The sequence below is a fragment of the Penaeus japonicus genome, unplaced genomic scaffold (genome assembly GCF_977035675.1).
Source record: "Penaeus japonicus unplaced genomic scaffold, GWHDUDI00000001_assembly GWHDUDI00000004, whole genome shotgun sequence".
In the NCBI taxonomy this organism is placed as follows: Eukaryota; Metazoa; Arthropoda; class Malacostraca; order Decapoda; family Penaeidae; genus Penaeus; species Penaeus japonicus.
Genome location: NW_028234406.1, coordinates 49,744,647 through 49,757,269, shown reverse-complemented (window position 1 = coordinate 49,757,269; position 12,623 = coordinate 49,744,647). Strand labels below are relative to the sequence as shown.

Genomic DNA, 12,623 nt, shown 5'->3' with positions numbered 1-12,623 from the left:
GTATAGGTCTGGTTTATTGAATTTAAATTCGGCGGCGTGTTATTGGTAGAAGAATTTGCTCCACAGTTTCCAGCACCGTTCATGTAACTGCTCATTTGAGACAAAGAAACGAATATGATAGTAATCAATCACTATTACCTGTTATTATCAGATCCACACAAACCTGCATATGCCATTATTGTCGTGCCGCTGCCTGGCTCATACGAGCTTGAGCTACTACCATTGCCATTACATGAACCGATAAGTGAATTAAAAGTATGGCTGCCACCAAATTGGTGTCCCATTTCGTGAGCCACATAATCTATATCAAATGGGTCGCCCACAGGATTACTTGAGCCTGTAACACCACGTGCTTTTGAACCACGGCATACACTAGCAAAACTAGCAATACCACCACCACCTGTGCTAAATACGTGTCCAATATCAAAATTGTTGTTACCAATTACGCTAGACAATGTATTGGCATTCTGGCCAAGCATGGCACCGCCGCTACTATTCGTATACGGGTCAGTACCGCCACTGGGCAGGTATATCACATCAACTGTATTGGCAATTAGCTCTGTTTTCATAGAAAACTCTCTTTCAAATACACCGTTCACCCTATTCATTGTAGTAACCATTGCTGATAGTACACTTGCCTTAGTAGGCGTAGCGCCACCTACTGCGGCAGAGTACTCTATAGTACAAGCAAGGGCTAAACGGTACTTCCTTTTTACAGTTCCAAATGTTTTTTGCAACCCTTTTAGTTGAGGAATATCGTTATTTAAATTCAGCGCATCTTGATGAAGTTCATCGGGGTCATCATCCTCCAAGCATTGCATACGCTCATTTGCTGGTTTGTTGTAATCTTTTTTATAAAAAACAAAGTACCACTCTTTGTTTCCATGTTTATACGGATCTATTAAAATAGGTTTTTGTCCATTAAATATTTTAGCGTGAAACCCCCCAATGCGTAAGTCAGCCTTACCGGTAATTCTTTGATCCTCGGTACTAATTAAGGTATATGTATTTATATCCGTATACCGATTGGCCAAAGCTGGTGCCATAATTGGAGCATCGTAAACGTAAAATTTCATCATCCTACCCTGCGGTGTGGGTAGTTCAATAACAGGATATGAATTGGTTTCTTCTGGTGGCACAGAAGCTTGAAAAGTTCTAAATGCATCAACGTCTAATTTTGCAAGTAAAAACTTTTGTGGAAAAAAATAACTTCTGCTCTCCGTAGGTTGCTATTGCTTGCTCGTCGCTCACCAACCACATGCCATAAGTAGTAGCCGTACCCAAAAAGGTAATCATAATAATAGTAGATAATATTCTTTTCATTTTCCTTAATTTACTTTTTTCCTAAAATTTCAAAATTTTGCTTTACCGCGCCAGCGTTTTTTTTATCGAATAGCACATAATAGATTTTCCCTCCCAAAACTGTTGGTTCCATTAATACCGTTTGATCTTTCATTTGAAAATAAGCTCGCAAACCTTTACTTCCATAAAAATCTAAACGTACTGTACTCAACTCATTTCCAATCATAACGGCTTTAAAACTATAAACACAGACGTTTTTGAGTTTCTTTAGCTATAGTTCCAGAATTTTTGCATCTCAAACCGAACACAACGAATATTCCCTTTATCGTACACGGGAAGCGTGACTATAAAATCACCTTCAGCATCAAAAGCTTGCTCTATTGTTTTGCGCAATAATTTCTGATTTACAGAATAAAGTTTATATTCTCTCTCAAGTTGACATCAACCCCAACTAGCATAGCTGGTGTAACCCGTCCAAACTAAATTGTACTTTTTAATCAGTACATACGGTTCCAATGTGTTTAATTTTGGTTGGAATTGGTATTAGAATTAGTCTACCGTTGAGATTGTATTTTTCACCTACACCCAATTGTAAGAGATAGAACAACTGCGAAGATTAAACTTAAATTTCTCATTTTACTTAGAATAAAATAAGAAGTATAATATAAATGCCACTCAAAACATGTTAAGCTTATACACTATTTAAAGTCAGTTATAATGGTAGAAAATTCAGCACGTTCTCTTTTTTTACCAATAAAGTGCCAGTTCCCTTTATAATACACTTCATAGGGAAGCAATTTTTTCTTGAAGGTTTTTAGTTTCACCTTCATTACACATCAAAGTCATACAATAACGTATTGTAACTTAAGGAATAGTGGCGCTGAACAATAGCATAATCGCTTACTCGAAACCAAGTATTGAGGTAATTAATAACATTATTTTTTTTAAATTCTTTTTTAGGCGTTGCCCTAAAAACATAACACCAAGTGCCGTTATAAAGCTTTTTGTCTAATGTAAAATTATATTGCTCCTTTCTACCTTCTTCAAATATACCTACCTTGCCGCCTACCCCTGGCGCTCCCGATATAGACTCGCCCGGGTTAAATACGAGCTTTTTTAATTGATTGATTCTTTGGTTTTCGTCTTCAGACACAGCGCCGCCTACTATATCGTTTTCATTACACTGTTTTTTATCAATCATAAAAAGCTTGTGGTAAAACTGTGCCGTTGTATTTTTTGGTTCCTTATTTTTCTTAAAATATTTTTTAGAAAATTTTTCATTTTCGTTGGTCATGCGTCTGCATTGTCCATCGTAAACTTGTTTGCTTATGCTATTGTAAAATGCAATTCGATCACCGTTTTTATTTTTAAACTCAATATCGTTATACTGTGTGCAACTTACCAAGCTTAAGCTTTTAAACGATTTATAAAAAGTTGTATCCTTTCTTACTTTTTTTTATAAACTTATCTATGTCAAAGCTTTTTTATATCCGCAATGATACTGGCCTTAAGCGTATGCCTTGAAATGTTTTTAGCAGTATCCTGCGCTTTTATTGCAAACTCATCAAGCAAATAAGAAGCAGTAAGCACGTTTTTTTCGTAGCTTTATGCCAATAATATTATCCAATGAAAAAGCATTTCTAGTTTATTATCCTTCGTGTTTATTATCAAGCATTTGCGCAAGCATTGAGCGGAGCGATAGCATAGATATTAAACGCACATCCTCTACTGCGATATTACAGATTTTGGCGGAAAGCAAATAAAAGGACACGCTAACATTTGATAGAGTCCAAAATTAATAATCAAAATACGGTGTTGTTTGATTTAGAAGGCCTGCAAGTAGATAGTGTTTTATGGAACGGCGGTCAAACCACTTTTACTCATTTGGGACCTACGCTTACCATAAATACGCCTAGTACTTTTAACCAAGGCGATACTGCTACGATTGATATTTATTATGGAGGTCAGCCTACTCAAGATGTGACATGGGGTGGTTATTATTTCGTAGGGAATTATAGTTTTCAAATGGGCGTAGGGTTTAATGCGCAGCCACACTCTGTAGGGCGCTATTGGCATCCTTGTTTTGATAATTTTGTTGAGCGCAGCCCTTATGAGTTTTACATCACCACTCGGTTTAGCGATATGGGGGTTGCCAATGGCCTGTTCTTAGACTCAAGCTTATTAAGCAACAATCGTATACAATGGCACTACAAGCTAAACGAGGAAATCCCGAGCTATTTAGCCGCCGTAGCAGTAAGCGAATATGTTTGGGTAAAAAAAACGCTTAATGGGAACAATGGTATCACTCCTGCATGGATTGCTGCCCAGGCAGCAGATACCAACCGAGTGAATGGCTCATTTGCCAACTTACAATCTTCTTTCTCTATGCTAGAAAAAAACTTTGGTACGCACTCTTTTTCAAAAGTTGGCTATACGCTAGTCCCTTTCTCTGCTGGTGCCATGGAGCATGCTACTAACATTCATATAGGTAATGCTTTTATAGACGGCACCTTAAACTATGAAACCTTAATAGCTCATGAATTGGCTCACCACTGGTGGGGCGATTTAGTAACCTGCCGAACGGCTGGAGATATGTGGCTAAATGAAAGGCTGGGCGAGTTATGCCGAAAATTTGCACCAAGAGTTACCTACGGTCCGAGGCATACAATAATGCTGTCAACGAAAATCATTTCTCAGTTTTAAGCCGTGCCCATATTGCGGATAATGGCTATAAAGCAATATCGCCCATGGATAGCCTACATACTTATGGACCTACTGTTTACAATAAAGGTGCAGATGCTATTCATACCCTGAGAACTTACTTAGGCGATAGTTTTCATTTTTAATGGAACAACCGCTTTTTTAAACGATTATAAATTTAAAGATATTAGCAGTCAAGATTTAAGGGATTACCTCACAAACTACTCCGGTATTAATATGAATGATTTTTTTAATGATTGGATTTTTCAATCTGGATTTCCGCATTACGCAATAGATTCTGCTCAAATAAATAACAATGGCAGTACGTACCAAACATCCGTATTTATAAGACATAGAAAACACCAAGCTCCAAACTATTATAATAACGTGCCACTTTCCGTTGGTTTTTATGACAAACATTTTAATCGTCAAGTTTATGACCTAAACTTTAACGGACGCTGTATGCAGCTAAAAGTAAATTTAAACTTTAAGCCAGAAATGATTGTAGTAGACCCTGAAGGTAGAATTGCCGATGCGATTACCGAAGACGAACTAGTTATAAAAACTGCAGTACCCAGAGCGTTAAATCATGCAAAAGTAAGAGCTTGGATTAGCAGCTTAGATAATGCGAATGACTCAAGTTTACTGCGCGTAGAGCATAACTGGCTAGCTCCAGACCGATTTACTACTAATCCCAATAACGGCTATGTGCTAAACGACAAGAGATACTGGCGAGTAGCTGGTATAAATTTAGACAACCTGAATGGCAGCATACACTTTCTCTATAATGGTACGGGAGCCGACAATTTTATAGATTCTTCGTGGCTCAAAAACTCAGAGATAGCATTAGCTTTTTTACAGAGCGATGTTTCCCAAAACTGGAGCCTAGTCAATGATAGTTTTGGTTGGCTGGTTCGCCTACTGATAAAAATAGGAGCATTTTTTCAAAAGAAATAAAAGCTGGCGAATATTGCTTAGGAATTAAAAGAAGCGGTTTTACAGACCCACTTACCAGTGATTATGGAACAGGCAACTGTGGCTTGGTTACCAATATCAGAAAAATAAAAGCTGAAAATACCAATTTTAAAATATACCCTAACCCAAACAAAGGCATCATATTAGTATCATCACCCGTTCGGTTTAAAGGCAGAATTGAACTAACAAGCCTGAATGGAAGCACAGTGTACGGTGAGCAATTAAGCCTGAAAAAAGGATTGCAGCAAGTTCTGCTACCATCTGTTCAGCCGGTATGTATATTCTAAAATTATTGGACAACAACAACTATTTTACAAAAAAAATATGATCCAACAATAATTACTTTAATGTTAAACCTAGATTACATTTAACTTTAGTACCCTTTAATTAAACTAACTTTATAACAACAGTCATGGGGCTAAATACTTCAATATGAAATATTTAATATCAATACTCGAAACTTAGCTGTACAATGCTCACGGCAATGCTCAGCGGCTTTTCTCTGAAGGTATTATTACTTATAAAAGTATATACTGACGGTAGCAAAAAAACGGCTGGCACATTTACGGTTTATGAAAAAGGAAGTTTATCAAAAGGCACCTTCAATTAAATAATGGTTATGAAAATACCAAAATTTTTACAATGGGAAAGAAGGTTCTTCGGCTACCTTAAAAACAATTCAAGGACACCTTATGCACTATTGCTGACCAAAGAGAAGAAGTGAGCGAAGCAAACAAAGTATTTGAAGGTGCTACCTATACATTCAAAAAATAAGGAAAACATAGCTGGCTACAATGCGGTTAGAGGTTCTGTAACTTACAAAAATGGCAAAAAAGCAGACATTCCCATTACCTACGATTTGCGTTCTGAAGATTTTCATTTGCTGACCATGTTTCCAAATTTAAACGGAGTTCCATTAGAATATCAAATGAATAATGGTAAAAGCAGTATGCGTTTTTTAGCAAAAAAAATCGAAATCAGAAACGTTGGTTCTGAAGAATTTGTTATTCCAAGATTATAAAATCGTTACTAAGAAAAATTAGAAGGCAAGTAAACTTCTTATTTTCGCTTCGTGAAATTTCTAATAGTTGGTCTTGGCAATATGGGTGGCGAGTATAATGATACCCGCCACAATATTGGTTTTGATATAGTAGACCTTTTGGCTATTAAGCACGATGGGAAATGGAAAACAGATAAACTAGGTGATGTGTGCACCATAAAGTTCAAAGGCAGAAATCTTATACTTTTAAAGCCTAGCACCTTTATGAATTTGAGCGGCAAAGCAGTTCATTATTGGATGCAGAAAGAAAAAATCCCTTTGGAGGGGTTCTTATTATAACAGATGATATCGCCTTTCCTTTAGATACTCAAAAGCTAAAAAAAGAACGGAAGCGCCGGGGGGGCACAATGCTTAAAAAGCATAGAAGAAAGTTTTAAAAACTCAACAGTACGCCCGTCTACGTTTTGGTTTTAGGCAATGATTTTGGCAGAGGCCGACAAGTTGAATATGTATTGGGCAAATGGGATGAAAAGGACATTCCCTTACTCCAGAAAAAGCACAAAAAGAGTATTGAAATAATAGAAAGTTCGCAACAATTGGCTCGATAGAACCATGAATTTTTTTCAACAATAAAAAAAAAGTTAATAGAAGAAAAAATCAAACCAAGTAAAGAACCTAATGAAAATAAAGAGGAGCCCTAATCCCTACTAGCCTAAAAACAAATCATAAAAAATGAAAATAATCTGCATAGGAAGAAACTACGTTGCACATGCCAAGGAATTAGGTAATGATGTACCTACTGAACCCGTTGTTTTCTTCAAGCCACACACCGCTTTACTAAGAGATAATAAAGCATTTTACTATCCTAATTTTTCAAAAGACATACATTATGAAGGCGAGCTGGTGTATCGAATTTGTAATAATGGTCGGCACGTAAAAAGAAAATTCACCAAAGATTTTTACAAAGAAGTTAGCGTGGGCATTGGGTTTTACCGCGCGTGATATCCAAGAAAAAGTAAAAGCCAAAGGTTTGCCCTGGGAAAAAGCAAAAGCCTTTGATCACAGCGCTGTAGTTGGAGATTTTGTAGCTGTGGAAGAAGTAACAAATGCCGATGGACAAATAGAATATACTTTAGATAAAAATGGTGAGCCTATTCAAAAAGGAAATACCTCACTTATGCTGCACAACATAGACGACATCATTGTGTATGTCTCCCAGTTCTTTATGCTCAACATTGGTGATATGATTTTTACAGGTACACCGGCAGGTGTTGGCCCCATAACTATAGGTGATTCTTTTGTTGGCAAATTTGGGCAAAGAGAGGTTATGAAGTGTGAGGTAAAGTAATATTAGGTGATTTTAAAAAAGAAAATATGGCGAACTTTTCAAATACTTACGATTCTATTTCTTCTTTTCATTGGTAGCCTGGTAGTTTATATTCTAAATGCATACAAAGAAAGGATTTCAGAAGAAGAAATTCAAGAGCTAGCTGTTACTGTAAATGATGCTCCAGATTATTCTTCTAGAATTCATAAAATCCTTGGTGGTTTTGAACATGGTTTAAATCATTCGTATACTGAATTTTCTTGCTGGACAAATGAAGAGGTTCGCTTTTGCACCTAGTCGAATGCTATCGCGGCAACTTCATGGAACATGGATTCATACACTTCTTTAGCACTCAAACTTGAATAGAACATTGAATGTCAAGAAAATGGTAGATTATAATTTGTCTATAACCCCCTTTTGGGTTACAACCAATGGAGCATTGATAGCGCTGCAAATTTTTTACTATAGAAAACAAGTAGATTCTCTGACGGACAGAGAACTCATTAGCTTGGAGCTATGATAAAAGGCAATACAACTTATAGCTTGCTAAGAAATCCAGACAAAAATGCAAAAACGCACTGAAAAGATTTATTAAGCTTCTCAAATCAAAGGGCATAACACTTGATTCAACTTGTAACTAAAAATTAAGCATTAAGAATTAAGCATTAAGAATTAAACATTTAACTTGCAGCTTCAAATAAAAAAAGAATGCAAGCAATTCTCAAAAAACTCAATTTAAAGAAAATAAATAGCGGCACATTTAAGGTAAAAAGTGGTACGCAGCGAAACATGAAATACTGGAAAAGCTACTCTCCTACTGATGGCAAATTAATAGCCTCGGCATACTCTACACGCAAACAAGATTATGAGCGTGTAATGGAAACTGCCGATAAGGTTTTAAAGAATGGCGCACTTGGCCAGCTCCTAAGCGTGGCGAGGTGGTTCGTCAGCTTGGTGAAAAACTTAGAGAAAACAAAGCCGCCCTTGGCAAATTAGTAAGCTACGAAATGGGCAAAAGCTATCAAGAAGGGCTAGGCGAGGTACAAGAAATGATTGATATCTGTGATTTTGCTGTAGGGCTTAGCCGTCAGTTGCATGGCTTAACTATGCATAGTGAGCGCCCTGGTCATAGAATGTATGAGCAATGGCACCCTAAAGGAATAGTAGGCATTATTTCTGCCTTTAATTTTCCTGTGGCAGTTTGGTGTTGGAATACTGCTCTTGCTTGGGTTTGTGGTGATGTTTGTGTTTGGAAACCTTCTGAAAAAACACCTCTAACAGCAGTTGCTTGTCAATTGCTTACGCAAGAAGTATGCAAAAAGAACGGAGTACCCGAAGGTGTTAGCTGTTTGATTAATGGCGGCAGAGAAGTTGGTGAATGGATGAGTCATGATAAACGGATGCCTTTAGTTTCTGCTACGGGAAGCACTCGTATGGGCAAAGCCGTTGGTGCTGCTGTAGGTGCAAGACTCGGTACTAGTTTGTTAGAACTGGGTGGTAACAATGCCATAATCAATTACCCAAAATGCAAAATTTAGACATGACATTGGTAGGTGCTGTATTTGGCGCTGTAGGTACGGCGGACAACGTGTACTTTACTCGTCGATTAATTATTCATGAAAAAGTATATAACAAGTTAAGAAAGCACTTGTGGGTGCTTATGGTCAAATAAAAATTGTGATCCATTAGATGAAAAAAATCACCCTGGGACCATTAATTGAAAAGACGCGGTACAGCAATATTTAAAGTCTATTGAAGCGGCTAAAGCCCAAGGGGAAAAGTATTGGTAGAAGGCGGTGTGCTTAAAGGCAAAAAATATGCAAGTGGTTGCTATGTAAAACCCTTTCATCATTGAAGCTAAAAACGAAATGGAAATTGTTCAGTACGAAACCTTCGCTCCTATTTTATATATTATGAAATATAAGACATTGGTGAAGCTATTGCTATGCAAAACGATGTGCCACAAGGCTTATCTTCTGCTTCATGACGAGTAATCTACTTGAAGCAGAAAAATTTTTATCTGCTAGTGGTAGCGACTGTGGTATAGCAATGTAAACATAGGTACAAGCGGTGCTGAAATTGGTGGTGCTTTTGGTGGAGAAAAAGAAACCGGCGGAGGGACGCGAAAGCGGAAGTGACGCATGGAAAATTTATATGCGTAGACAAACTAACACAATAAATTTATACTACCGAGCTACCTCTGGCTCAAGGCATTTAAAATTTGAATTTTAATGTAAAAAAACTCTAAATCAAAAGCCGAAGCATTTGGCTTCGGCTTTTTTTGTATTAATGATTAGGTAAATACCAATATCCAACTGTTCTACGTTTCATCAATGTTTCATCAATAGAGAATTACCCCTCACCGTTCTCTGTTCTATACGCTTTTCGTAATTCTGGGCCCCTTGGAAAATATGGTTTACATAAATGCCCGGCACATGAATTTCATTAGGATGTAACTCTCAGGGTTTACCAAATGCTCTACTTCGGCAATAGTAATTCTGCCCGCCATGGCCATTTAAACGGATTAAAATTTCTTGCTGTGTCTTTAAAAATTAAATTACCTGTCATCGCCTTTCCAAACTTTTACAATAGCATAATCGCTTTCAAAAGCACGCTCCAGTAAAGACTCTTTTCTTCACCATACATGGTAAACTTTCGGGTTTCTTTGCCTTCGGCGATTCTGTACCTACCAGCTGGAGTATAAACTACTGGGGATTCCATAACCGTAGCCCATACAACGGGTAGCAAGTACCTTGTGGTACTAGCTCTACTTCTAATTCACCACTAAGCATTTGTCTTTCAAACTCATCGTTCTCACCAACGTAAGATGAAATCATTTTTTTTACTTGCTTACCATGTAACATAAGCCCGATTCCAAAATCGTCTACGCCCGCATTATTAGAAATACAGGTCAAACCAGTTACTCCTTTTTTCACCAAAGCATTGATGCATTTTTCAGGTATTCCGCATAAACCGAAACCGCCTAACATAAGCATCATATTATCTTCAATTCCCTTTATTGCCTCATCAGCATTTGCCACTACTTTATTTAATCCCATAATGTAAATATAATTACGAATGTGTGAATGACGAATTACGAATACAGATTGTCAAAAATTAAGCATTCATCAATCGTAATTCGTAATTAAATAATTTGTAATTGACTAATTATCTACAGAAAATTCAAATTTATTCCCTTCCATTCTCACAGTCAAGCCATTTGCTAAATCACCTTTCCAAAACTGTCCATGATTATGCTCTTTTATTAATTGATTGGTTTCAGCATTAATAAATTTAAACTCCCACTGACCATCTTCTAAAGTAATATCTGTAAACTTCCGAAGTGTATCTAATTCACCATTCGCTTCAACTCGGTAAAGCGTTTCAATATTATTTGTTTTCAAAGCAACATTTACAGGAAATGAATTATTGTTTTTGATATAAACCTTAGTGTACTTATTCAGATCGCAAGAAGCGAATAGAATAAGTCCTAAAAAAAGCAGTGCTAAATTCTTCATTATAAATCTCTTAATTCTTTACCCGTTAAAGATAAAAATACATCCTCCAAATTGGCAGCCTTAACTGCTTTCTTTTTTTCAAACCCACTTGCCACTAAATCATCTATGAACTGATCTGGTGATTTTATATCTAGTATTTTCCTGTATCAATTATGGCTATTCTATCACAAAGGACCTCAGCCTCATCCATATAATGTGTGGTTTAAAACAATAGTGGTGCCTTTGCTTTTAATGTCCAATATCAAGTCCCACAGATTTCGACGACCCTGCGGGTCCAGCCCTGTAGTAGGCTCATCTAAGAATACAATTTTAGGTCGATTAATCAAAGTAGTGGCTATAGAAAATCGTTGTTTCTGACCGCCAGACAATTGTTTGAATTTACTTTTTGCTTTATCCTTAAGTTGAACAGAATTCAAGACCTCCATAGTATCTACTTTTATATTATAAAGCCCGGCAAAAAGTTCTACTAATTCTTTTAAATTTAAATTCGGATAAAACCCTGCACTCTGAAGTTGTACTCCAATTATTTTTTTTATCTCTTGCGGTTCTTCATCTAAATCAAAACCATCTACTATGACTTGACCACTCGTTTTACTACCGAGTGTTTCTATTATTTCTAAAGTCGTTGTCTTCCCCGCACCATTCGGCCCCAGCAAACCAAAAATTTCTCCTTCTTTTACATCAAAAGAAATATCATTTACGGCCGTTAAGTCGTCGTATTTTTTTACTAAGTTTTTTACTTGGATTATTTGATTCATAAATGTCGATGCTTGTTATTTAAAGAACTGCTTCCTTCCTCGCAGAATCTAGACTGAGTTCCGCGAGGAACGAAGCGGTCTCCTTATTCATTAATTTGAGCCCCCTCCAAATCATATCATACGCTTTCTCAATTTTTACCACCACAAAATCTCCTGGCTGTAATACTTCATTAGTATTTACAATTACTTCATTATCTACTTCCACACTATCAAATTCCGTTCTTCCTATATAGCGGCCCGCTTCTTTTCTATCAATTATTACTCGGAAGGTTTGCCCTATCTTTTCTTCGTTTTTCTCTAAAGAAATTTCTTGCTGAAAAGCCATAACATCTTGCGCACGTCGTTCTTTTTCTTCTTGCGGAATGGTATCCTCTAAATCATAAGCCCCAGTATTTTCTTCGTGAGAATACGTAAACACCCCTACTCTATCAAAGCGAATTTTCCTAAAAACTCTTTTAACTGCTCCAATATGTTCCAAAGTTTCACCAGGATAACCCACAATAAAAGTTGAACGCAAAGCAATTTCTGGATTGCGTTTTTTAATTTCATCTATCAATTCATACATATCACCCGAGGTGATTTGACGCTTCATAGAAAACAACAAATCATCAGCGCTATGTTGCAAAGGCATATCGAGATAGTTGCAAATTTTAGGTTCCTCACGCATTACATCAATAATCTCAACAGGGAATTTATGAGGGGTAAGCATAGTGCAAACGAATCCACTCCCAAACCTTCTATTGCACAAAAAGCGCGAAGCAATTTGCCAATTTTCTTTCTTTGTAAATAAACCAATCCATAGTAGTCAACTCTTGCGCAATGAGCATAATTTCTTTCACCCCTTTCTGCACCAGTAACTCTACTTCTTTTACTAATTCTTCTATGGGCTTGGATACGTGTTTGCCTCGCATAAGCGGGATAGCACAAAACGAACAAGTGCGATTACAGCCTTCACTAATTTTTACCTAAGCATAATGACTAGGCGTTGCTAAAAAACGCTCTCCGATTAATTCTTCTTTATAATCTGCTTCAAAAGCTTTTAG

The 12,623-nt window shown here is 36.9% G+C and overlaps 1 protein-coding gene and 1 pseudogene across 1 annotated transcript; both read left to right on the top strand.

Moving 5' to 3' along the window:
• The first annotated feature begins 3,327 nt into the window (after nt 1-3,327).
• On the top strand, nt 3,328-4,005 carry LOC147472081 (aminopeptidase B-like). Its single transcript, XM_086535849.1, has one exon. It carries the CDS (start codon nt 3,328-3,330, stop codon nt 4,003-4,005), a length of 678 nt encoding a protein of 225 aa, XP_086391975.1.
• Nucleotides 4,006-4,500: 495 nt separating this feature from the next.
• On the top strand, nt 4,501-9,522 carry LOC147472080 (putative aldehyde dehydrogenase family 7 member A1 homolog; annotated as a pseudogene).
• Nucleotides 9,523-12,623: the final 3,101 nt, after the last annotated feature.